The sequence below is a fragment of the Mesocricetus auratus genome, unplaced genomic scaffold, assembly GCF_017639785.1.
Source record: "Mesocricetus auratus isolate SY011 unplaced genomic scaffold, BCM_Maur_2.0 Super-Scaffold_100003, whole genome shotgun sequence".
Classification (NCBI taxonomy): domain Eukaryota; kingdom Metazoa; phylum Chordata; class Mammalia; order Rodentia; family Cricetidae; genus Mesocricetus; species Mesocricetus auratus.
The window spans coordinates 118,185,441-118,212,725 of NW_024429188.1; the positions used below are offsets into that span (position 1 = coordinate 118,185,441).

General features: G+C 46.4%; 1 protein-coding gene across 2 annotated transcripts; it reads left to right on the forward strand.

Moving 5' to 3' along the window:
- The first annotated feature begins 280 nt into the window (after nt 1-280).
- Nucleotides 281-22,288, forward strand: Abcd1 (ATP binding cassette subfamily D member 1). Of its 2 annotated transcripts, none has more exons than XM_005086948.4 (10): nt 281-1,486; nt 5,265-5,445; nt 13,787-13,929; nt 14,013-14,181; nt 15,421-15,515; nt 18,087-18,232; nt 18,596-18,741; nt 20,560-20,644; nt 20,884-21,009; nt 21,094-22,288. In XM_005086948.4, exons 1-10 carry the CDS (start codon nt 593-595, stop codon nt 21,311-21,313), a joined length of 2,205 nt encoding a protein of 734 aa, XP_005087005.1. In that variant the 5' UTR covers nt 281-592; the 3' UTR covers nt 21,314-22,288. The 2 variants fall into 2 exon arrangements, with proteins under 2 accessions (XP_005087005.1, XP_012981346.1); XM_013125892.3 differs by having other exon boundaries at nt 284-889.
- The last annotated feature ends 4,997 nt before the right edge of the window (nt 22,289-27,285 follow it).

Here is a 27,285-nt window from a genome sequence, read left to right on the forward strand (position 1 = left end):
GCCTAGGCAGGAAGGTTAGGGCCACTTCACTAGCTTTTGCGCAGTCATCCCTCGTCTCTGTGGTCAGAGAGGGGGTGGGGCCCAGCCGTAGGGCGAGAACGGGGTGGGCGCCCCTTGCCCGGACTCCGCCTCCTGCCCCAACTCCACCCCCCATTCCCTCTGGGGAGGGGTGGGTGGGTGGAGATTCTGGGCTGTGGCGAAATCACAGAAGCTTCAGCCCGGCTGGCAAGCAGACGAACACGGCTGGTGCCTCGGGGAGGGGCGTTACAAGGGGGGGAGGAGGTGCAGTAAGAGGGGGTGGAAAGGAAGAGACAGCCTCTTTGCTTAAGACCTCTCCAGGCTCTGACCTCAGGGGCTAAGGGACTATCTGGAGAGGGAAGTCAGTTTCCTCCACCTGGGCTTGCCTGAAGCAGGCCACGACCCTGGAGGATCCCAAGCCAACCGATTCAGGGGCCCCAGCACCACCCCAGGGGCCTAAAACAACAGTCTCAGGGACCACTTCAAGGTTTCCAGTGGTCTAGACAACGAGCCCTGCAACTGCAGCCTCGGGCAGTAGCCCCAGCCCCTCAGCCTGCCCACCAGTCCAGGTGACATGCCGGTGCTCTCCACTCCACGGTCCTCAAGGGTGACCACACTGAAGCGTACAGCTGTGGTCTTGGCCCTCACAGCCTATGGAGTCCACAAAATCTACCCTCTAGTACGGCAGTGTCTGACTCCTTCCAGAGGCCCTCAGGTGCCAGCTGAAGATCAAGAGACCTCTGGGGTCACAGCAGCCAAGGCTGGCATGAACCGGGTTTTCCTGCAGCGGCTCCTGGTGCTCCTGAGGCTGCTGTTCCCCCGAATCTTGTGCCGGGAAACAGGGCTGCTGGCCCTGCATTCTGCTGCCCTGGTAAGCCGAACTTTCCTGTCTGTGTATGTGGCCCGCCTGGATGGCAGACTGGCCCGCTGCATTGTACGTAAGGACCCACGGGCCTTTAGCTGGCAACTGCTTCAGTGGCTCCTCATCGCCCTTCCTGCCACTTTCATCAACAGTGCTATCCGCTACCTAGAGGGCCAGCTGGCTCTGTCTTTCCGAAGCCGTCTAGTTGCTCATGCCTACAGCCTCTACTTCTCCCATCAGACTTACTACCGAGTAAGCAACATGGATGGCCGGCTTCGAAACCCTGACCAGTCTCTGACGGAGGATGTGGTAGCCTTTGCTGCCTCTGTAGCCCACCTCTATTCTAACCTGACCAAGCCACTCCTGGATGTGGCGGTGACCTCCTACACTCTCCTTCGAGCTGCCCGCTCCAGAGGAGCTGGCACAGCCTGGCCCTCAGCCATCGCTGGCCTGGTGGTGTTCCTAACAGCCAACGTGCTACGAGCCTTCTCTCCCAAGTTTGGAGAGCTAGTGGCAGAGGAGGCACGTCGGAAGGGGGAACTGCGCTACATGCACTCTCGAGTGGTGGCCAACTCAGAGGAAATTGCCTTCTACGGGGGCCATGAGGTGGGGCAGGTTGAAATACTGCTTATATAGGAGAAGAGGTGGCTGGGAGACCCATGGCAGCCAGCTATAAGGAGAAGGGAAAGCCTAAGGCCTACTCAGGCTCATATTAAAGTTATGAATAGGCACTGGGACAAGCTTGGGGGTAGGCCTTGGATGGCTATAATCTAAAGGTGCAGAAATGGAGAAATGGCACCACTGGGTGGGAACTTCCCGGTGCTGGCTGCCTGCAACCTCCAGGCCACTTCTGCTTCCTTCCTTGGTGAAATTAATTGTCTTGGACTTGGCTCTTTGGATTCTAGTGGTATGTGATGCTACTGGTCCAGCTCACTCCAGTCTTTAAGTCAACCATTCCTGCAACCAATGGGGGGATTAGACTCCTACCATCTGGAGCAGGGATGGTAGGACACAGCCTGCCACCTAACCTCCCACATCTCTGGGCCCTTTGAAGGCCAGCGTCCAGCAGAGCTGGCTGGCTGGGCTGTCCGGTATTATGGGCATGACTCAGCCCAAGCAGAGGTTAACAAGCAAAATTCAGCACAGCAACTGCAGTGGTGTTGGTGCTCAGGGTCAAGGCTGTCAGAACCCCTGGCTAGTGACTGACAGGCTTGGCAAGCAACCTGCCTAGCTGCCTCCCTCTCTCCCAGGGATAGGGATGCCTGACCCCAGCCTCTGCTGTGGTGCTCAGTCTGACAAGCTCCACCCTCAACCCCCAACACACACACACACACACACACACACACACACACACACACACACACACACACACCTCCATTGTAACCGCCCTTCCGCCCAGATCCCAGCCACTCTGTGAGGTGGGCTGGGGCTAGGAGAGCCCTCAGACACTGGGAAAGGCTACTTCAGGCCACTGCAAGCTTTGTTCTATGGCAGCCCCTCCCCTTCCTTATCCCTGTGGTTGCAGCTGCCTCAGGCCTTATTCTAGCAACTAGTTTCGGTTCCCCAGTGCTTGGGGCGGGGGAGGAACACAAAAGCACCCATTTCAAGAAGGTCTTTGTGTGTTTCCTGGGTCAGGTAGCCACTAACCCCAGGACCTTGTCTCATTGGCTGCATGAATATCATACGGAGAATCAGGCTTGTCCTTGACTTTCAGAAAGGATTTTGTCTCTACATTCTACAAAGAGAGGTCTCTGGTCCAGGTCAGGTTTCAGATTAGGAGAAAAAATGCCTCACCCTCATTATAACCTCTCTCCCACTCTCTTCTGAATACCATGCTGCAGGGCCTTGGCAAGCAGCTGGGGCCTTGGGTGAGACACTTGGCACAATACCCATAGCTACACCATCAGCCTTAGCTGGCACTACTACTAGCTCAAAACATGAACCTAGATTACCAGGGTGCTGTAAGGTGATTTACTCACTTCGGGAATGAGAGGCTGGGTTTGAGGAAAGTCGGGTTATATGAGCAGGCCTAGGCAGAGGGTACAAAAGAAACAGTGTGGTATTTAGAAAGACTTCCTCTGAGCTAGTTTCAGGAAGTAGCACATTCAACAATAGAGTTCACTTGCTGGAACCCAGGGACCTTGTGTGCACCCTTGTTCTGCTTGTCTAAGTTGTATGAAGTGATGGATCACCATGGGTAAGTTAACTTCATATGTCCCACTCTAATCCCACTGACTGGTGAACTGTGGACATGAGCCTACGTTCAAGTCAACAGTTTATACAGAAGGGAACTAACTGGCTGACTAGCTGGCTGGCTGGCTGTCAGGCAGGCAGGCAAACAGCATGGTATTATTCTTGCTAGAATTTCAGACAATCCATATGCATATGTACACACACGTGTGTACAACCTACTGGTTGAAAGAACAAAATAAGTTTTAAATCAGCTTCATTTGTAAGAATCTGGTTATCAGGCTGAGGCAAGAGGATGACTGTGAGTTCATGGGCTATATAGTGAATCTCAAAAATAAAAAAGCCAGGCATGGTGGGACATACCTATAATCCTAGTACTTGAGAAGCAGAGATAGGAAAATTGCCACAAATTTGAGTTTGGTCCTGGTCTACATTAAAGAATTCCAGACCAGCCAGGCCTACAATGAAACCCTGTCACAAAAAATAAAAAACAGAAGTCTGGTTCTCTATGGTTAGAAATAAAGCCCAGTGGTAGAGTGCTCATCTAGCATGCTCAAGGCCTAGAATGCACAAGAACCTAAATTCTACCCACCATACCTCAAAACAAATGAAAATCTGGTTCTCTTAACAGCCCAGTACATTCAGTCCATATTTCCGTACTGTTTGCTACCTCCAGGCAATATGAGCTTGGGTAGGTCACTTTGTCTATCTCCGTTTCTGTGTCCTACAATAGACATGAGAATATACACAGTGAAGTATGTGGCAGTAAAATGGATAAAGAAATGAAAACACTTGACAGTCAGTACCATTACCGAGCATAGGGGTGGGAGGCAGAGCAATCCAAAACACAACAGTCACCTTTCCATGAATATTTCCCAATATTTCTAGACTCCTCCATGAAGCCTGTCTGTCTGATTGCAGCTGCCACCAGATTTGAGAGTATATTCACCTTGTTTTTGGTGAGAAAATTCAGTGTACTTTTCTCACATAGAAGAGTCCTGGAAAAGTAGCAGGAAATGGAGCCTAAGTAAACATACTGTTGTCTGAGTTTTACAAAACCAAGAACTTTATTGCCCAGTGGTAGTGGCACACGCCTTTAATCCCAGCACTCGAGGCAGAGGCAGGTGGATCTCTGAGTTTGAGGCCAGTCTGGTTTACAGAGTGAGTTCTAGGACAGCCAGAGCTGTTACACAAAGAAACCCTGTAAGGATTCAGGCATTATGCTGGCCCGCCCCTGGCACCTGGCAGAACATACTCAGGCAGTGCCCTGGTCAGCCCAGGGTTCCATGGCCACTAGTCTACACGCAGGGGCAAAGGACCCCTTGAAAAGACTGACCCCCTACCCACTCATATGATCTCTTTCCTGCTGGTCCCCTGGGGCAGACAGGACTTTTCCTGTCTCCCTCTTCTCCTGTCCTCTCTCTCTCTGTCTCTGTGCCTCTTTGCCTCTGTTCTCTTTCCTTCTCCCTCCCTCCCCTTTCTCATAAAACTTCTCACTTAAGCTCTGTCTGCCTGGCATGTTTTATCCCCACCCTTGTCACCCTTGCCTGCCATGGAATCTGCCAAGGTCCCCCACACTTTTTCATAACAAAACCTGTCTTCAAAGAAAAACAAAAAAGAGGCCGGGCGTTGGTGGCACACGCCTTTAATCCCAGCACTCGGGAGGCAGAGGCGGGCGGATCTCTGTGAGTTCGAGGCCAGCCTGGTCTACAAAGTGAGTTCCAGGACAGCCTTCAAAGCCACAGAGAAACCCTGTCTCGAAAAACCAAAAAAAAAAAAGAAAAAAGAAAAACAAAAAAGAAGTAGGAGAAGAACTTGAGGCTTAGTTCAAGGTAGAAAAACTATTGCCCGTGATTTCTGGAGTGAAGAGGCACTAGGAGGGAACCCAAAGAAAAGGGATCAGCAGAAGATGAAAGGCCTGAATCCAGAAACTGCCCAGGCAGGGTACAGAGAGGGGAGTGGTGAATGTCCCAACCACAGCAGTAATTGAGAGACTAGGAGCTGCTCCATAACATCAGGCAGTCCCTTACCATCAGCCCTATTTCAGACTTGGCCCTACCACAAATATAGTCCCCAAGCCATTGGCCTTGTGGCCATCAAACAACATAGCATGAATGTGGGCCAAACTTGGGAATTCTCACCATTACCCCCCAAGAGTTGTCACAAGACTTTTGGATATCTATTACCCTTGCAGGTGGAGCTGGCACTACTACAGCAATCTTATCAAGACCTGGCTTCACAGATCAACCTTATTCTGCTGGAACGCCTGTGGTATGTCATGCTGGAACAGTTCCTCATGAAATATGTGTGGAGTGCATCTGGCCTGCTCATGGTAGCTGTCCCTATCATCACAGCAACTGGCTATGCAGAGTCAGGTAAGAACCAAGAATCCAGGAACTAGGGTCCAGAGCTCAGCCAGCCCACTTTCCCCTTCTACATGGGTACACTAAGACCCTACTGGCCTTGAGATTATCAGAAGTCAGGCATTTCTCAGAGCTTTTAGCTGCCATGTATGCATTTCATGGTCCTTGGTGCCAAGAAGCATAGCACAGGACCATAATTTAAGAGCCCCACATACTGCTTTTCCACATGTGTGTACCCTTTACCCACTGTCCTTAGCCCAGTTTTAATTGGAGATAAGCACAAGAAGTGGCTTGGGTAAGCCCCTTCATGACCCAGCCTTGGTTTCTTCTAACAAATGGTACTTACAAATTGCAAGGGTGGAGGCCTTTGTAGGCAGTAGGACGCCTGCCGGCCCTACCTGTCACTTTGGTGGTGGTCAAGTTATCTTTATTTCTGTTTGTTTCTCTACTGGTTTGCAGTTTATTCATTCAATTTTTAGTGATTGCCCTTGAAAAGGTGGACATGCATTCTTGAAAGCTTCCTTAGGTTAATCAATGGCTCTCCTCCTCCTAAACCTTAGAATAGTTTACCTCAAGAAGCAACCCCCATGACACCTATCATTACAACCCAGCCTGAAATTTAGTTGGGGGGGTTGTTCTGTTTGTTTTGGATTTTTTTCCTTTGGTTTTTTAGAGACAGGGTTTCTCTGTGTAGCTCTGGTTGTCCTGGAACTCACTCTGTAGACCAGGCTGGCCTCAGACTCACTGAGATCTGCCTGCCTCTGCCTCCCAGGTGCTGGGATTAAAGGCATGTGCCACCACTGCCTGATGTGTTTTGGTTTTTGAGAGAAGGCCTCTTATAGCTCAGGCTAACCTTGAACTCAGTATATAGCTGAGTATGACTGAATTGTTGATCTTCCTGCCCATTTCCAGAGTGCTGGGGATTACTAGTGAGTGCCAGCACACCTGACTATCATGTGCTTTCATTCTCTATTATGGCTTTGTGTAATGTGTGTAAACTCAACCATATGTATACTGATTTCTGTGCTCAGCATTCCCTTCCTTCAGTTATCCTTCCTGATAGACATTTTTGGAAGTTCTCTCTTTTTTAATGGTTTGTTTTTATTTGAAATGGAGTCTCTCTTTGTAGTCCAGACTACCCTTGAACTTGACACCCTAGCCATCCCAGTGCTGGGATTATACTGTGCCTAGCTAAAAAGTTCTTTCAGTAAGGGTATCATTGGGTCTTTTTCTTTTTTGTGTGTTTTTGTTTGCTTGTTTGCTTGTTTTTCAACACAGGATTTCTCTGTGTAGTCCTGGCTATCCTGGAACTTGCTCTGTAGATCAAGATGACCTCAAAGTCACAGAGATCCGTCTGCCTCTGCCTCCCAAATACTGGGATTAAAGGTGTGTGCCACCACTGTCTGGCTTCATGGGGTCTTTTTCAATTAACTTGTCTGAAAATATCTTTCACTCTTTTTATCTTTCACTCTTACTCCTGAACTAGTTAGGTTAAGCATAAAAATTTAGTGGAAAGTTATTTATTCTAGTCATTTGACAAAATTCCATTGGCTTCTCTCTTCTTGCATAGCTGTTAAATTTTGTTAGTTTAGTTATTAGTACCATATGTTTTCTTTCTAGATACCTTTGTCATTTTCTTTCTCTTTTGTATCCTTCAGCTTTAGTACAGTGGTTCAGGTGTGGGTTTCTGCTTCCTTCCCCTGCTTCAGATTTTTATTTCCTTCAAATATTCATGTTTTTCTTTTTAATATTTTTTATGTATATGGGTGTTTTGCCTCCATGTATGTTTGTGTACCAAGTGCATGTCTTGTGCTTGCAGAAGCCAGAAGAGGGCATCAGAACCCCTGTAACTGGAGTTACAGACAGTTGTAAGCTCCAAACCTAGGTCCTCTGCAAGAGCAATGTTTTACTGTTCTGTTGCTGTGAAGAAACACCATGACCAAGGCAACTTATAAAAGAAAGCATTTAATTAGGGGATACTTATAGTTTCAGAGGATGAGTCCATGACATGATGATAGAGAACATGGTAGCAGACCAGTAGGCATGGTACTGGAGCAGTAGCTGAGAACTTACATCTTATCCACAAATTACAGGCAGAGAGCCAGAGAGACTGGGCCTGTCATGGGCTTCTGAAACCTCAAAGCCCACCCCACCATCCTTAACACACCTCCTCCAATAGGCCATACTTCCTAATCCTTCCCAAAAAAGTTCCAACTGAGGACCAAGCTTTCAAAAGTATGAGCCTATAAGGGGCCATGCTCGTTCAAACCACCATAAGCAGCAATTGCTCTTTTTTTTTTTTTTTTTTTTTGGTTTTTCGAGACAGGGTTTCTCTGTGGCTATGGAGGCTGTCCTGGAACTCGCTCTGTAGACCAGGCTGGCCTCGAACTCACAGAGATCCGCCCGCCTCTGCCTCCCGAGTGCTGGGATTAAAGGCGTGCGCCACCAACGCCCGGCAGCAATTGCTCTTAACCAGTGAGTCATGTTTAGGCTTTTAGCTTCTTGGTCTTTTTGCTCAGTAATTCTGCAAGTCACCTGTTATTTTTCTTTCAGTCATATCCAACTTGAATTTTTTAAAGCATTTAACTATTTCTGCCTACCTTGACCACCATGCTTTTATGTGCTCTGCCTTACTGCTCTCCTAAGTACTACTTCTCTGTATATGTCACTTCTTTGTGTGATTTCTCTCCATCACCTTTTATGGTGAGCTGGAATAGGGTGTAGATAAGGCAAGTGATGTTCCAGGTACTTCAAAGAAAGCCTTAGAGGAAGCTACTTTACCACTTGAGACGATTTTAGATAAGCTTTGTTCTGCTGCCCTGCAACCCTAACCCCACGGCTGAAAAAGAGATAGGATTTACAGTATCTTGTTTGCTCCTCCTGCCAAGCCTTGACTCCAAAGGTCCTAGGATGCTCTGCCTCTAGAAAGTGCTAGCTGCTGCAGAATGTCCTGGCCACAAAGACCTGTGGGCCCCCTTCCTTTGTCTCACTGACAAAGGAAAAGCTGTAGGGATGTTGGGAAGGAGGGCTAATGTCTCTGCTGCCTACTGTAGCTATGTCTTTGAAGACACAGTGGAAAGGAGACCATTTAGACTTAGCTCACCACACCCTTGGGTATTAATTCCCACACCCCACTTCCTCGGACAGGCCCCAAAGGCATTCATTTTGTTCCCTTTTAAACTTGAACTTTTTCAGAGTTGACTCTTTGTAACTTTTTCTCCCTGACCAACCCTGGCCATTAATTCTCTTGAGGGTCATACATATCCTGGTTACCTCTTCCCACAGCTTCAGCTACAAAAAAGTGGTCCCTTGATGACTCCTCAGTGGGCACTTATTATTTATCCATCTGCACCAAGGGCCCTTGGAGCTGGCTTCCTTCCTGTTCTCCACCATCATTTACATGTTCTGTGTGTATAAACCTTGCTCTGGAACTGGCTAGATGGCTTAGCAGGTAAAGGTGAAAACCTGGTGGTCTGAGTTTGATTTCTGGAGCCCACATAAAAGTGAAAGGAGAAGGGAGGAGGCTTAGTGGTTAAGAGTACTGGCTGCTCTTCCAGAGGACCCAGATTTAATTCTAAGCAACCACATGGCAGCTCACAACTGTCTGTAACTCCAGTTTCAGGGAATCTTGTACCCTCACACAGACAAAACATTAATGCAGATGAAATGAAAAGAGATAAATCATGTTTTTAAAATGGAAAGAACCTACTCCACAGAGCTGTCCTCTGACCCCCTATATGCATGCTGTGGTATATGTGTACCCACATATTATATATACATATACACATATACATACATATACTACTAATAATAATTATTAGTATTTCTTAAAGCCTTGCTCTTCTGTGGGTCACAAGTTCATGAAAGTTGAAACTGTCAACTAAGGAGACTTTAAGGGCATAACCATTAGATATAAACTGTGACCATAAAAGCAGATTTAAACAGGACTGATACTTGTGAGAAACCAGAGAAGTCCTTTGATAGGAGGTTAGAGACCACAAAGTAGGATATGAGGGCGAATGTGGGGGACAGCAAGGTCAGGAGGAGAAAAGTCATACTTAAGAAACAAAGCTCATGCTGGGTGTTGGTGGCACATGCCTTTAAGCCCAGCACTCAGGACGTAGAGAAAGGTAGGCCTCTGTGAGTACAAGGCCAACTCGGCCTACCAAACAAGTTCCAGGGCAGGCTCCAAAACAATACAGAGAAACCCTGTTTTGAAAAACCAAAAAAAAAACAGAAACAAAGCTCAGCTGGGCAGTGATGGCTCAGGCCTTTAATTCCAGCACTTCCAAGGCAGAGGCAGGTGGATCTCTGTGAGTTCAACACCAGCCTGGTCTACAAGAGCTAGTTCTAGGAGCGCCAGGGCTACACAAAGAAACCGTGTCTCAAACAAACCAAAATTCCCAAAATGTATTTTTAATTAATATACATAAATACACACATACATACATGTAGTGATATATTATTTGTGATTTATTAAAGCTTGCCTGAGGATTCAGAAAAGCAAAGTCAGCCACAAGCTATAGAAATCAGGCAGTGGTGGCACACACCTTTAATCCCAGGAGCCAGAAACTAGGAGGTGGTGATACACAGCTTTAATCCTAGGACTCATTAGGATTAAGAGGTAGACAGATCTCTGTGAGTCCAAGGCCACCCAGATCTGCACAAAAGTGAATCAGTCTAAAAGAGAATTATAGCTCACACCTTTAATCCCAACATTAGAGAGGTATGTAAGATAGAAGCAAGGTCTCAGAGAGGCATTCATTCTCCAGCCAGGCTGAGGAGAGGTTACAGTCTGAGACTTGATGAGAGCTCATGGAGACAGGACCACCATTTCAGCCTGAGCTAGAGGTGAGAGCTAGTGGCTGGCTACTTTGCTTTTCTGATATTCAGCTTGAAGTTTGAACCCCAATATCAGTCTCTGGGTCTTTTATGTTTTGTATTACAAACATACATATATGTATATAGCTATATATGTGTGTATGTGCATATAATCAGTTATTTTTTAACAATTGCACAACCATCACTACTCTAAGTCAAGAACATTTTGATTAGCTCTAAAGAAAATTCCATATCCTTTATCAGTCACTCCTAATCCTCCTTCACTCAGCCCCTGGCACCCTCTAATCTGCTTTCTATCTCTATAGATTTGCTTATTCCAGACATCTGAATAGAAATGGAATCATATGGTATGTAACCTTTGCTGTCTGGCTTATTTCACTGAGCATAATTGTTTCAAGATTCATTTATGTTGGAAGAGAACAAGTCCTTCATTCCCTCTTGTGGCTAATATTTCTTTTGTCTTTTTTGGGGGGGAATTGACTAATATTTCATTGTATACATATACCACAATTTGTCTTTCTGCTCTTTTGAGACAGGCATGTGCCATTGCATATGACCTATCACAATTGTTTTTTAACTATATAGTCATTGTATGTAGTGATGGATTTCATAAAGACATTTTTGTTTGTTTTCCTGAGGCAGGGTTTCTCTATGTAGCTCTGGCTGTCCTGGAATTCTGTAGACCAGGCTGGCCTTGAACTCACAGAGATCTGCCTGCCTGTGCCTCCCAAGTGCTGGGATTAAAGGTGTGTACCACCATTGCCCAGCTCATAAAGACATTTCCATTCAACTATATCATGCACTATGACCAGATTCACTTCCTGTTACATTCTCCTGTCTCTCTCCTTGCTCCTGTTAGTCTCCATTTTCATAAATTTTTGAAAAACATGATATTTGTCTTTCAGAGTCCAGTGTATTTTGCTTAGTATGATCTCCAGTTATTTCCATTTTCTAGCAAATGGCATAATTTCACTTTTCTTTATGGCTGAAAAAAACCTCCATTGTGTGTGTATATATACATATATAACATTTTTCATTATCTATTCATCTATTGATGAACATCAAGGCTGGATGCATTTCTTGGCTATTGTGAATAGTGCAGCAATAGTCATGGATGTGCACATATATCGGTGGTAGAACTTAGAGTCCTTTACATGTTTGCCAGGAGTGATACAGATAGATCATATGGAAGTTCTATTTTCAGTTTTTTGAGGCTTCTTCACAGTGATTGACGTAGCAGCTGCACGCATTTACATTCTTGCACAAAAAAGGAAAAAGGTTCACCTTTACCTACATCCTCCCAGCATTTGTTGTCTTCCTTTTTTAAAAACTTTTATTTTTGGTTTTTGAACTTACACTACAGACCAGGCTGGCCTCGAAGTCAGAGATCCACCTGCCTCTGCCTTCTGCTGCTGGTATTAAAGGTGTGAACCACCATCACCTGGCAGACTTTTTACTTTAAGACTGTGGTTCTCACTTTGTATCTCTTGTGGACCTGGAACTTGATGGTAGTAGCCATCCTCTCTAGGATGATGGAATTTGGTATAGTTTTAACTTGCATTTCTTTGGTAGCTAGGGTGTGCAACATTTTTATTTGTTTTTTTATTTACTATTTATTGTGTGTACATATATATGATGTGGTAACCATGCCACAAAGAATGTGTGTGTAGGTCAGAGGACTTTGTGGAATCACTTCTCCCAGAGATTGAACTCAGGCTCATGTAACAAACACTTTACCTTTTTTTTTTCTCGAGACAGGGTTCTCTCTGTATTGTTTTGGAGGCTGTCCTGGAACTTGCTCTGTACATCAGGCTGGCCTCAAACTCACAGAGATCCACCTGCCTCTGCCTCCTGAGTGCTGGGATTAAAGGCATGTGCCATTACCACCCAGACACATTAGCTCATTTCTTAACTGGATTGCTGGTTGTTGTTTTTTTTCATTTGGTATTTAATTTTGTTATTTTTGGACAGAGTCATACCATGTAGCTTTGGCTGGTCTGGAGGTTGCTTTGTAAACGAAGATGGCCTCAAAATCACAGAAATCCACCTGTCTCTAGCTCCCACATACTGAAATTAAAGGTGTGTGCCACCATACCCAGCCTGCATTTTGTTTTTTAGTCAGGGATCTCATGTAGCTAAGGCTGTTGTGGAATTCACTATGTAGTCAAGGAGGGCCTTGAACTTCTGATCCTAATCTTCAACTTCCGAAGTGCTAGGATTTGAAGAGTGTACCTTGTAACAAGGTACAAAAGATATTTGATTCATACGTAATTATTTTGTATAGGGTGAGAGATAGGGACCTAGTTTTGTTCTTCTGCCAGTTATATTTCAACAACATGAAAAACAACAAAAAAAGAACAACAATTAAATAAAAAAGAAAATTAAAAAGATCTGCCTCAGTGTGTTCATCCATTCATCATTTACCAAACATGCTGATCATCTCCACCTTTTGGCTATTATGAATAGCACTACTGTAAACATTCCATACAAGATTCTGTGTGAGCTCATGTTTTTGTTTCTCCTGACTATATATAGCTAGGAGAGGAATGCCTAAGTCCTTTGGTAATTCACTGTTTAACTTTGTAAGGAACTGCCAAGTACTTTTCCATTTTATCTCCTTCCGGCAATGCATGGGGAATCCTACTTCTCACCTAGCCAGTGTCTGCTTTTCCCTACCTTTGCTCTAGCTTCCCTGGTCAGGATGACAAATTTACTTATTATGGTAGTAGAATAAGGAAGTACACATGTTACTACACACATGTAGAGGTCATAAGACAACTTTTGGGAGTTAGTTCTCAATTTCCACCATACAGATTCTGGGGATCAAGTCACATCATCAGGCTTGGTGGCAAGCACCTTTACCAAATGAGTCACCTTACCAGCCCACCTGATTGTTCTTTATATATCTTTAATTTTTTTTTGAGAAATTGTTTCACAGTATAGGTTAGGTTGGCCCTGAACCTGTGGCAGTCCTCTTCCATCAACCTTCAGAGTACTGAGATTATAGGTGTGAGCTACCACACCTGGCTTACACACACACACACACACACACACACATATATATATATATTATTTGGATCATTTGCTAACTTTGTGAACTCAAGATTCTCCTGCCTTCATGACTCAAATGCTGGGTTGCTCTGGGTTAAGAAAAGTTTTAGAGGACTATACCTTTACTAGCCATGTGGTTTACAAGTATTCTTTCCCAGTCTATATGTTGCCTTTGTACTTTGCTGATGATGTCCCTCGGTACTCAAGAGTATTTATTTTGAAGTTCAAGTTGCTCTGTTTTTCTTTAATTGTTTGCTTTTCTAGTCTCATAGCTAAGAAATTAAATCCAAGAACAAGTTTTACCCATTTTCTCCTGTGAGTCAGTTTTCATTTATGCTGTGGAGAACATATGTGAGTCTGTACATCTGTCTGTCGTAACATGGCATGCACAATGCTCATCTTTTCCATGGTGGCTCTGTGACTTTCTGCTGTCCCTCCTATCTCCAACCTTGGCTTGTAGATTCAGAAGCCATGAAGAAGGCAGCCTTGGAAATGAAGGAGGAGGAGCTGGTTAGTGAGCGCACAGAAGCCTTCACCATTGCCCGAAACCTCCTCACAGCTGCTGCAGATGCCACTGAGAGGATCATGTCATCCTACAAGGAGGTAAACCCCAGTGCAGCTCCCACCCTGCCTGCTCTCGCACTCCTAAACTAGTCGGGGTTGAGACCATATCACCTTCCTTATAGGTGACAGAGCTGGCTGGCTACACAGCCAGGGTGTATGAGATGTTCCAGGTATTTGAAGATGTGCAGCACTGTCATTTTAAGAGGACCGGGGATCTAGAGGAGACTCAGGCTAAGCCTGGGGCCACGGTACAGTCTGGTATCCGTGTAGAGGGGCCCCTGAAGATTCAAGGTAAGGTGCCCTCTGTGCAGAGTGCTTCCTCTGCCTTCTACCCACTACTTTGTCTTTTCACATCACCTTTCCAACACTCAAGGACCCCGTGTACCCTGTCTCATCCACTCAGCACTCATTGCCAGAAAGGTCATTGAAAACTAGGTCACAGCCAGCGTTGGTGGCGCACGCCTTTAATCCCAGCACTCAGGAGGCAGAGGCAGGCAGGTCTCTGTGAGTTCAACGCCAGCCTGGTCTACAGAGTGAGTTCCAGGACAGCCTCCAAAACAATACAGAGAAACCCTGTCTCGGAAAAAAAAAAAAACTAGGTCACTTGGTAGGGGGATGGCCCAACAGCCTGCATTCTCCAAATACTGGCTACTGGTTCAGCTGCTGACACACCCTCCCAACTGTGTTGGTCTGGGTTATCCGTTAAGACATGGGGTTCTGGACTCTCAGTGCTGGGTATCACACACCCACACAAGGCAAACAGATAAATCATTGCAGTGAGAGATGGGGGTGTAGTTCAGTATTAGAGTGCTTGCCTAACATGTATGAGACCTTGGGTTCATTTCCCAACAATGCAATAAAAACAAAAGTATTGCATGACTAGGGATATAGCTCAGTTAGTGTTTGCCTAGCATATACAAGGTCCTTGGTTCCATCCCTACTGCCACATAAAGCAGACATGGTGATGTCAAGGTCAGTATTCCTTCTAAAATTAAACAAATTAATAGGTAAATAAATAACACATTTACATTCATAATTGATGCCTAATGCCTATAATCCCAGCACTTGGGAGACTGAGGCAGGATTGCTGTATATTCAAGACCAGGGGAGGCTATAATATAAGATCCTGTTTCAAAAAGAAAAAAAGAAATCAAGGCAGAGGACAAGCACAAAAGAAAGTCGAGCCTGCTGCCAGTTCACAGAAGTCATTGTACTGCAGCAGAGGAGCCCAGGCATTGAAGCTGGTCTTATAGTGTTGCCAAGAGGGGTTGTCACAGGGCAAGAGTACCCACCCAATGCCTCGGGTTCCAGAGGACCAAGAGGTGACATTCTACTTGACTCTGGAGTTATCAACTAGTTGGAAGACCACTTATTTTTCTATGGGGTCCTGTACCATACCATACTATTTGAGAATGCAGGGCCTGCTATTGAGGCAGGTTAAACCTGTGCCTATGGAGTAGGGGTGAGCAGCAAGTCACAGGAAAGAAGAAAAATGCTGTGCTCCTATCCTTCCATGCCTTCTCTCTACAGGCCAGGTGGTAGATGTGGAACAGGGAATCATCTGTGAGAACATTCCCATCATCACACCCACAGGAGAGGTGGTGGTGGCCAGCCTCAACATCAGGGTAGGTCAAATGGAGGAGCATGCCCAACCTGAAATGCTAACCAGTCTGGGCCAAGTAACTGGGGACAGGGTATACTTCCCAGTTATCTGGTCACCTGCATCTGTGAACCCTAACCCTTGGCACCTCACTTAGTTGTGCTAGCAATGGTATTGTCACCAGGTCTGTGTGGAAGATAGGCCAAGGTCAAACTGAGAGACCAACGTGTCTCTGACCATGAGTTCTGAAGCAATATTGTGAGTGCTGATAAAATAGACTCACAGTTACCAGGATTGTTCAAGGGTTACCAAAGTACTCTGGCTTGATCATTTGTTTATCTCATCAGGCTTCCACAAACTCTGGACTATTAGAAACAAAATTTAAATCAAAGAGTAGGGTGCCCTCAAAAATTACCCACTGTTTGGTGTGGTAGTACACGTCCTTAATTCCAGCACTCAGAAGGCAGAGGTGGGCAGATCTCTGTGAGTTTGAGGCCAGCCTGGTCTGCATAGTGAGTTCCAGGCCAGCCAGGGCTACACAGTGAAACCCTGTCTCAAAAAACAAAACAAAACAAAATCTAAATAAATAAATAAGTCTCTAGTTAGACTTTGATCCAGAGTACAATAAGGCCCAGGAAAGGTTGATCGTCATTTGATGAGAAGAAGCCCAGTGAAACTTTTCCTCAAAACATAGGAGGTAGATAGGTGGACCCAACTGGAGTTAGGGGCTAAGGGACAAAGGGGCCTGGGTCTGCCATGTCTCAGCCAGGGAGGAACGTAGAAAGATGCAAGAGGAAGTGGAATATCAGGCTCCTGCCTTCACTGAGGGGTTGGCTGAGCCTGGAAGAGAGCAAGGGCAAAGATCCTTGAAAGGTAGTTGAGGCAGTGTAGAGAACATGCCTCTTCCCAAAACAGCATAACATAATGGTGTGGTCCCTGATGGACCCAAGGGAGATAGCTTCCTGGCTTGCCCAAGCATGCAAAGACACCGCAGCCTGGGTGAGCAGATTGCACCTGGGTGGGGAGCAAGGCTGCCAAAGAATCAGATGTACTGGGGCCCTGAGGTAGCCTGAAACCCTCTTGCCACTCTTATCCTCCAGAACCGACTGTCCTATGTTGGTGAGTATCCTAGGGCTGCCCTAAACAAGCCCTCTAGCCTAGGTAGCATTATCGCCAGAAATGGTCTCCTTCTATAGTCTGGAGGCCAGAAGCCTATGGGGGGGTGAGAGAGAGAGAGAGAGAGAGAGAGAGAGAGAGAGAGAGAGAGAGAGAGAGAGAGAGAGAGAGAGAGAGAGAGAGAGAGAGAGAGAGAGTAATCAAGGAGTAAGATGTAAGATGGGTTCCTTAGGGAGAATACGCACCCCACGCCTTGTCTGACTTCTGATTCACTGACAGTCCTTAATGTTTCTGGGTTTCTGCTATGTCACCCTATGCTGTCTGTCTCTGTCTCTATTCTCACACACATACACATCCCTCTATCTGTGTCTATTTGAACCTTGCCTCTTTGTAAGGACTCCCGTCATGTTGGATTTGGCCCACTCCCCTGTAGTATGCCTTAATGTTTATGTAGCTAATTTCATTTGCAATGGCAGGGCCCACTCTGACACAGTAGAACATAGGACTTCAGATAGATTCAGGGTGCACAGGTCAACCTATCCCATTGCTCAAGGTAAATCAAAGGCCACAACCTGGTTCCTCCTGGGAGCCCTACGCAGCAACACCCTTATCACTTACAGATAAGGAAACATCTACACTGAAAGAAGGAAGGGACTGAGAATGGTAATGCTGAGGATGGCCATGCCATGTCTGCTGCAAGGCGCTGTGCCTCTTTTGTGACCCAGTCTCTCTGAGTAACTAGCAATAGCATTAAATGGACTAATGCCTCCTTCCTGCCACTGGTGCTCAGCTACTCTGGGGGCCTAAAAGCCAATGAGGCCCCTGTGTTTGGCTTGTACTATCCAGGCATGTTAGGGCCTCAGGGGACAGAACCAAGTCTTGTCCATTCCCCTGTATCCTATATCTGGCATTCAGTTGAGGCTCTGTATACAGAACCCCATTCTGTGGCCTTGTAGTCACTTGCCAAGAGATCAAGAAAGGATTTGGTGGTATACACTTAAAATCCCAGCCCTTGGGATTCTAAGGCAGGAAGGACTGAGTTCCACGCCAGCCTAGGCAACATAGCAAGACCCTTCCCACCTGCCACCTTGTAAATATGAACCTAGCTTGCTTGCTTTTCTTCCTTCCTCCCTTCCTATCTTACACTCTTCCTTCCTTTCTTTTTTGAGACAGGATCTCATGTAGCTCAATAGCCTTGAACTTACTGTGTAGCCAAAGATTTAAGTTGAATTGAACTTGAACTTCTGATCTTCCTGTTTCTACCTCTCAAGTGCTGGCATTACAAGCATACATGGTTTATGTGGTACTGAATATTGAACCCATAGTCTGTGTGTGCTCAGCAAGCACCCTACCAACTGAGCTGTATTCCTATCTCAGATATAGAAAGCTTTATGAGACTGGGAAGGAGGGCACAGTGATACATACAGGGTGTGGGGAAAGAGACTGAAGCTCTGGATGCCATGCCCTGATTCTTCCACAGGTAGAAGAAGGCATGCACCTGCTCATCACAGGCCCTAATGGCTGTGGCAAGAGCTCACTGTTCCGAATCTTGGGTGGACTCTGGCCCACATACAGTGGTGTACTCTATAAGCCCCCACCCCAACGCATGTTCTATATCCCTCAGAGGTGAGTAAACCCATTCCCTGTGTCTTCCCCACCTTTTCCCATCTGTGTAGTGAGACAGCCCACCTCTCAGGAGAGGATGCCAAGATATTACACCAGATTCCAATAGTCAGCACAAACTAGTCCTATCCATTTCAGATTAGAAGGGTGGTTCTTACACTCATGCTCACAAATGGGGGTGGTCATATATTTGTGTCCTTGCACATAAGTGAGTATATGAACATGTTAGCTGGTGGAGTGCTTGGGTGTGGCATGTCAGCAGCTGAAAAGCTTTGTGACCAGGGTCACTCTGGAGCCTACTAAGGCACAGAGCACTGCTGGGAAATAGGGCTACCTTGCCCCAGTGGACATGCAGCTTTCCCACAGGCCCTACATGTCCGTGGGCTCCTTGCGTGACCAAGTGATCTATCCTGATTCTGCGGAGGATATGCGGAGGAAGGGCTGTTCGGAACAGCAGCTGGAAGCTATCCTGAGCATCGTGCATCTCCGCCACATCCTGCAACGGGAGGGAGGTAGGGGCAGGGCATGGGGTTACACACCAGTCACCCTTTGTCCTGAGACTTTAATGAGGAACCTGTTGCCAACCTACATCTGACCTCTTCCCCTAATCCCAGGGGACGATAGTTACCTCAGTATCCAGGGGTTCAAAGTATGCCAGGGAGGAAAGGTAAACAGGATTGGGTGGCAGGAATAGGGACTTACAGCAGAGAATTTGCCTCATTGACTACCTAGGACACCCTCTATCAACCATTGCAACCTCTTAGGATTGAATTCAACCATGCTAGTTCTCATGGTGGCTCAAATCATTTATGTGTTTATCCTACTGTGCTGTAAATCTCCCAAAAAACAGGCCACAGTTTGGGGGGCAGAAATGTTCACTACAGGCTCTGGGTATACAGGCTCTTATACCAAGTTATGATGCTGTGCATGACCTCCATTTCTAAAGTCACCTTATTACCAATATTACTGCTGTTGCCATCACACCCAGTCCCAAACTGTTAAGATGGAGGAAGTGGTGAAGGACAAAGACAAAGGTATTTGCCTTCTGTCTTCCTAGGAAGGTTCTGTGGGTACTATATGTTTGACAGTAGCTAAAATTACCCTTCACCAGAGGGCAAGCTAAAATGGTTTGCATGCCCTAAGGAAACTTCTGGTCAAGTAGAAACATAGGATGGATGGATGATAGGAGAAGAATTGCTACTTATGCTCACAGTCCTGACAAATCACCCTCCTCACGTGTTCATTCAGTCTTCTATGGCAGCATATTGGCACCAGGCCATGAGATGTGGCCCAGTTCCTCTAGTGAGGAGCCTGTGTTCTGGGGAGAACACTCTAACCATCTCTCAGGCTCTTTGCCTTCAATATCTGCTGCCTGCTGAGGGCAGTGTTGACAGGATCTTTATTGACAACCCACTAGGTGTCCTGGGACTGCCATTAATAAGTGCCACAGACTCACAGGCTTCAACAGAGAACTTTGTTTTCTAGCATTCTGGAGACAAATTTGGGTGTGGCAAAGCTAGGTCCTTCAGAGACTATGAGGAAGGACACACCTAGGGAGTCTACTCAGCAGATAGCCAGCCAACTTCTCATTGTGTGTCTTTATATAATCTTTCCTCTGTACATGTCTCTGTTTAAATGTCCATTTTCTTTTTTAAGATTTATCTATCTAGCCAGGTGGTGGTGGCACACGCCTTTAATCCCAGCACTTGGGAGGCAGAGGCAGGTGGATCTCTGTGAGTTCGAGACCAGCCTGGTCTACAAGAGCTAGTTCCAGAACAGCCTCTAAAGCCACAGAGAAACCCTGTCTCAAAAAAAATATTTATTTATTTATTTATTTATTTATTTATTTATACAGTGTTCTGCCTGCATATGTTCCTGCAGGCCAAAAGGAAAGGCACCAGATCTCATTATGGATGGTTGTGAGCCACCATGCGGTTGCTGGGAATTGAACTCAGGACCTCTGGAAGACAGCCAGTGCTCTTAACCTCTGAGACATCTCTCCAGTCCTAAATAAAAAAGCATTAGTCACACTGAATTAGAGCCCACCTCTTGACCTCAACCTGAGCACATTTGGAAAGATCCTCCTCTCTCTAAATCCGATTGGGGTAGGGCTAGAGCGTATCTTAGTGGGGGAGATAGTTCTTGTTCCAGGTTTTTCAGTTATTAGTGTTATTATCAGATGAGGACACAGAGCAGAAGTCTGTAGCTGGACAAGTTCCGTCAGGGTCAAATGTGTCCTGGCTTTCCATCAGCCTTGCTTAACCCTGGTCCTACCCTGACTCCTACTGGGTATCTGTTAAATTGAGCTGAGCCCCTCACCTCCTGCCCAGGTTGGGAGGCTGTGTGTGACTGGAAGGACGTTCTGTCTGGAGGTGAGAAGCAGAGGATTGGCATGGCCCGCATGTTCTACCACAGGTGAGCACTGCAGTGTCTTTCAAGGACATTCAGTGATTTGAAACCAACAGGAATGGAAAATGGGTGTTCCCAGTAGGAGGAAGATAGCTACATGGGAGAGCCTCACCCCTCCTCCCAGTACAGCAGGGCCATGGTTCACAAGTGGTTGGCCGCGGGTTGGAAGTTGGGCAGTGGCGGGCTGGAAGTTGGGCAGTGGTGGGGAATCCTCAGCTTTTCTCATCACCCACTCCCACCTTAAGGCCAAAGTATGCCCTCCTGGATGAGTGCACCAGTGCTGTGAGCATTGATGTGGAAGGCAAGATCTTCCAAGCAGCCAAAGATGCTGGTATCGCACTACTGTCCATCACTCATCGGCCCTCCCTATGGTAGGTGCTCTTGGAGTTAGGGGTGGGGCTGCCACCTGAGGAGGGAAAACAGTTATGACAGCCTTCCGTCTCTCTCCTGTTCAGGAAATACCATACACATTTGCTGCAGTTTGATGGGGAGGGAGGCTGGAAGTTTGAGAAGCTGGACTCTGCAGCCCGCCTGAGCCTGACTGAGGAGAAGCAGCGCCTGGAACAGCAGCTGGCAGGCATCCCCAAGATGCAAGGGCGCCTTCAGGAGCTCTGCCAGATCCTTGGCGAGACTGCAGCCCCAGTTAAGCCCTTGGTCCCAGATGTCCCCACTTGACTGGGGACCTTGTCCCCAGTCCCCACCCTTCTCCAGGATCTTGGATCACATGAAGGAAGCTGCAGCTCCCACCCTCCCCTTACTGCCCTGCATGCCTTCCCCTCCCAAGCCTCCTAGCCTTACATGAAGACCCCACTCTCAAGAGTAAGTGGATATGAATGGGGACACTCTGCTTCTTCCTGCCCCCATCCCACCTTTACCTGAGGTCTGCTACACGAACTATGCCCTGATGGGGGAATGGGTCCTTTACTTTTCTCTGGGGAGGGGTGGAGGGTTTGGAAGACCCCAGTCCTGACCCTACACCAGTATGCCTGAGCCATGGGAAGGAAACAGGAGCTTCTCCCTTACTGCCAGCAGCCAGAATGTGTGGCAAGCCTGATGGTTGTTGGTCATGTCCCTCCTGAAACCTAAGTTCTTGTTCCTTTGATCCATCCCTTTGTTGCCATCCTCTAGGGTAGGCCCCTGTCCCACAGGACACACCCCCATGGAAACTGCCAAATGTGGCGTAAGATCAGACAGGGCCTAAAGCATTCCCTTCCCCATGGTAACTCCCAGAACAGCACGTTATTACTCCTGAGCCATGAGAAGAATGTAGCTCTAACCTTCTCATTCCTCCACCTTCTACAACGTAATTTATTGGACTCCCAGTTTATAGCTGTCTGAATTGCCATCGTGAGCGCTCTGCCAGCACAGGAGGTGACTGGGTGGTCCCTTTGGTCTGCTCAGCCTCTGGTGCCAAACCTGGCCCCTCACCAGCCTACACTGCCAGTTGCCACTGTGGGGTGCCCTCTGCCACCTAGGCAGGAGTGAGGGCACAATATTCCCAACTCAGTGCCAAAGAGGGGTCATAGAAGGTGCTGTGTCTGCTAAGCCAGCCCTCACCAAGACGGAGACCCCCCACTGCCGCTGTGTGCCTTTCCTGGACCCTCAGCCCTCTGGCTGGGTGCCTCCCTCAGTAAAAACCTCTGGAAAGTACATGCCTGCCTCCTGGATTTGGTGTCTGGTAGAAGTTCTGAGAAGTAAGCCAGGTATGGTGGCACACACCTATAATCCAAGCATTTGGGAGGCAGAGGCAGGCAGTTCTCTGTGAGTTCAAGGCCAGCCTGGTCTACAACATGAATTCTAAGACATCCAGGACTGTTACACAAAGAAACCCTGTCTCAGCCCCCACAAGAAAAAAAATCATGGGGAAAGGTCAGAATGTAGGCTGGAGAAAAAGAGGACATCTGAGCCCAAACATGGGTCCCAGTAAGAAACTGGTAAGCTGCTAACCCCATGGAACACAAAGACAAGACTTAAGTGCTGAATGCTTATTCAGTCAGTATTCTCTAGTTATACCTTCTATGCCCTAGGGAGGTAGAGCTGACAATCATTGCTCTAAAATACCACTTGACTTTGAGCCCCTTCCTGGAGAGAAGGGACCTCTGCCCAGTCCCTGAAGGAGAAGTGCAGTGCTACAGAAACCCAGTGAGCTGACAGAGAGAGAAGTTGAGAACTGAGGGAGCCAAAGGAAAGAAGTATTCCTAGATTGAGTTGTACTAAACCTTCTAGGAAGAGGAACTAGCTTGTGCAAAGGCCCAAAGGTGAGTCCTGAGAAAGATGTTGTTCAATGCAGGGGGAAGGAAAGGCCTGGACTAAGACAAAAGTTCACTGAGGGGACCTATGCAGAATGGGAATGGCTTTGGGTTCTATATAAAGCAGCCCATGGAACTGTGTGCAGACTCTTGCTGGAGACAGGCCAGAGCACTGCTGCAAGGAATGGGGAAGGGATGCTGTGATCAGCTCTACTAAAGCTAAGCTCAGTTCCTGTACTACCCAGCATACCCACCCTCATGTCATACCAAAAGAACTAAGAACAGCGGTGATGAAAATGTTCTGGAACAACAGAAGTAATGGTTATGTAATATTGTAAATTTACAAAACACAGCTGAACCATGTACTTCAAAGAGACTTATGTAAATTTTACCACAAAACAAATGGTTAATACATGGGTATAGCTGGGCAGTGGTGGTGCATGCCTTTAATCCCATCACTCCAGAGGCAGAGGCAGGTGGATCTCTGTGAGTTAGAGACCAGCCTGGTCTACAGGAGCTAGTTCCAGGACAGCCTCCAAAGCTACAGAGAAATCCTGTCTCAGAAACACAAACAAAAAAGAAAGAAAGATAAAGAAATAGGTGATGGATTAGAACAATAAATTACCCAGGCATGGTAGCTCAGGCCTATAATTCCAGCACTTAAAACTGTTGAAGAAGGAGGATTGGCACAAGTTTGAGGCCAGTTTGCGCTATACAGTGTATTCCAGGTAAGCTAGAGCCAAGAGTTAGACCCTTTATCAAAAAGCCAAAAAGAAAAACTAAGATAGTAGATTCATAGATGATACAGGAAAGATGATTTATAGATAGGTATTAGATGATAGAAGGATAAGGATAGATGGTAGAATAATAGGTAGAGGCAGGGCATTAGTGCCGCATGCCTTTAATCCCAACGTGGCAGAGGCAGGTAGATCTCTGTGGCAAGACCAGCCTGGTCCACAGAGTAAGTTCCAGGACAGACTCCAAAGCATAGGTAGATAGGAAGATAACTAGATAGATGGACAGAAATAGACAGAGGCTGAGAAAGTAAAAGAGAAACAATCAGGGCCCTTGCCTCAGCAGAAGCCCAAAATCTTGAGGGGGGAAATCTGACAATTGAGAGAGGTAAGGTGACCATCCCCTGAGTTTGGGCTGTCTGGGTGTGTGGGGAGAGTTAGTGCCCTTTCAGGAAGAAGCAAACTAGAAGAAGGCAAGGTGGCCATCCCCTGGGTTTGGGCTGTCTGGGTGTGGGTAGATGGTGTAGTTCCCACAGAATAGGGATATAAGCCATGAGTAGCAACCAGTGCAGCCCACGGTTTTCAGCTGAGCAAGGCCATCAGAGAGGCAGGTGGTAGAGGAAGTTGAGGAGTTGAGGTGACTTCAGTAGTCTTAAGCACCTTGAGTGACACATGAAAAATGGGACACATGATCAGCACTTGATTCTCCTCTGAACTCTGCCAAAATGGCACACAAATAATTCAGCTATCCAAGAGACTATAGTCACAACAGAAAATAAGAAAAGTACCTAATGAGACAATGTGTAGAAGCTTGAAAATGGGAAGGAGCAGGGTAAACTGGGCAAATGATGGGAGGCACCAAGGGCCCATCCTTTCCAGAGGAAAGGCCAAAAGTCAAGGCCTGAAGAGAAATCAATCTTGCCAACACCATGATCTTGGACTTCCAACCCGCAGACCTGACCACATGGTACTGAAAGAAACTATGGTGTAGACATTCTTGTAGCCTTATTTTCAGAAAGGGAAAGGCAACTACCATGGTGTAAAGACACCCAAGAAAGCTGTGGAACCAAGGCCTTCCAAAGGCAACAGAACCTCCCATGAGTAGATTAAGGAGAATGTGTGAGGTTGAACTGGGATAGAGAGGTAGGAAATTATGTGGACATGGGAAGGAAGTCTTATGGGGCCTCTTCCCAGAGGATAATGAAGAATTCCCATCTGTAGGCCTGTGATTTTCTAAGAACCTCACCAGAAACCCTCTTCACAGGTTTTCTTTCTTTCTTTCTTTCTTTTTTTTTTTGGTCTATCCTGTGTTGGGGAAGTCCTGTGCATTTGTCAATAAAGCACTGTCTGGCCTATAGGGCATCTATATAGGTGGCACCAGGAGTCCAGGAGAACTCTGGGAAGGGAGGAACACGGAGAGTCAAGATGTAACGCCATGGGGTAGGAAGCCCGGAACTATTCTCCGGTAAGAAACATACTTAGATTAACAATTATGGGGTAATTACTTAAGTCAGAGCTAGCCAGTAAGAAACAAGCAAGGCCAACAGCTTCATAATTAATATAGCTTCCTGTGTGTTTATTTGGGACTGATGCAGCTCTAGAACCAGGCTGGCGGGAAGGCTCATCTCAAGGAAAAAGCTTCTCTTTTACAATCCTGGAACTACTTTTATAGACCAGGCTGGCTTTGAACTCACAGAGATCTGCCTGTCTGTGCCTCTAGAGTATGGGCTTAAAGGTGTGTGCCACCCTGCCCCCAGTTTATTTGCTTAATGAGGGAGGCACTCATATCAGAGTGTGCACATGGAAGACAAAATGCAATTTACAGGTGTCAGTGCTCTTCTCCATATAGGGTCTTGGGGATCGAATTCAGATCATCAGGCTCAGCATCAAAGCACTTTGACACTCTGCTGTGTCTTGCTAACCTAAGTGGCTCCCAGTATTATCTATCAGATTATAATTCTAATCCTATCCAAGGTACATTGAGAGGCACCTTATCATCTCAGTTGTCAAAAAGAAAGGGCTACAGAGATGGCCCAACTGTTAAGTTTGGGGTTTTTGGAGGGGGGGCTCCCAGACAGCATTTCTCTGTAACTTGGGATCCTGTCCTGGAATTCCATTTGTAGACCAGTCTGTCACTGGTCTCTACCTCCAGAGTGCTGGGATTAAAGGCATGCATCACCACCCACCTCTGAGTTTAAGTTTGGTACTTAGCAATTAAATGTGGCTTGTAACTGTCCTTATCTGATGTCCTCTTCTGACCTCTTTTGGTACCTAGCACATACATGGCATACAGACATACATGCAGGCAACATTCATACACATAAAAATAAATCTAAGAAAAATTTTAAAAGAGAAGTATGAAAGAAAAAACTTTTTAGCAACCCTTTGAAATGTAGTTTAACAGTCACCAAAACAGTATATATGGTTAATGCTAAGACACCCCATTTGAGTATGCCTTGTTCTTTCCCTAAATGCCTCTCTAATACCCATACATACTAAAAATCTATGACAAAATGCATTTTAGCAGGGTGTAGTGGCACATACTTTTAATCCCAGCTCTTGAGACGCAGAAGCAAGTGGATCTCTGAGTTCAAGGCCAGTCAGATCTACAGAGTGAGTTCTAGGCCAGCCAGAGCTGTTACACAGAGAAACCCTGTCTCAAAAAAGCCAGTATTTTAATAAAGTAACTTTTCTGTCAGAAACCTGCATGTTCTCTGTAATGATTTACTCTTTTTTAAGCACCCTTTTTGTTTTTAATTATGTGTATAGTGCATGTCTATGTGGGGGTATGTGACATGAATGCAGGTGCCCTCAGAGACCACAGGTATGGGATCCCCTGGAGCTAGAGTTACTAGCAGATGTGAGCTTGCTAATGTGAATACTGGCACTAAGCCATTTCCCTAGCTCCTTTTCTATTTTTTTTTTTGTTGTTTGTTTGTTTTTTGGTTTTTCAAAGCAGGGTTTCTCTGTGTAGCCTTAGCTGTCCTGGAACTTCACTCTGTAGACCAGGCTGGCCTTGAACTCACAGAGATATGCCTGCCTCTGCCTCCCAAGTGCTGGGATTAAAGGCATGCGCCGCCACCGCCGCCACCACCACCACTTGAGAACCCACCTCATTTTGAAAAACAGAATCAAGCTTTACCTGTTCATTCCTATCATCCAAGCATGAGGGTGGCAAAGGCAGGAGGATCATAGCATGTTCATTGTCAGCCTGGGCTATATAAGGTTAGAAGTTGCCCCTTCCATTGGAGTGCACATTCCTACCTCTACATTTCAGGAAGATGTATACTTCTATAATATCTTACCTTCACATCTATAGTTATTTTTCAGGGACAGGAGGCATGGCTTAGTGATAGAGGGATTGCCTGTTCTGTACAAGATTCCAGGTTTTATGAGCAAAAAGAAACAAAAAAAAGTTCTTAAATCTTTTTTGTTTGCTTTGTTTTTTCAAGACAGTTTTTCTGTGTAGCTCTAGCTTTATTATAACTCACTCTGTAGACCAGGCTGGCCTTCAACTCTGCCTCCCGAGTGCTGAGATTGAAGGCATACACCACCACCTCCCAGTTGGTAACTTGATTCTTTTTTTTTTCCGAGACAGGGTTTCTCTGTGGCTTTGGAGCCTGTCCTGGCACTCACTCTTGTAGACCAGGCTGGCCTCAAACTC

Bases quoted from the DNA above. Each gene is read 5' to 3' on its own strand.
- Abcd1 (XM_005086948.4), top strand. From the start codon at position 593: ATGCCGGTGCTCTCCACTCCACGGTCCTCAAGGGTGACCACACTGAAG. The intron at 1,487-5,264 runs GTGGGGCAGGTT...TTACCCTTGCAG, and splicing joins CCTTCTACGGGGGCCATGAG to GTGGAGCTGGCACTACTACA. The intron at 21,010-21,093 runs GTAGGTGCTCTT...TCTCCTGTTCAG, and splicing joins ACTCATCGGCCCTCCCTATG to GAAATACCATACACATTTGC.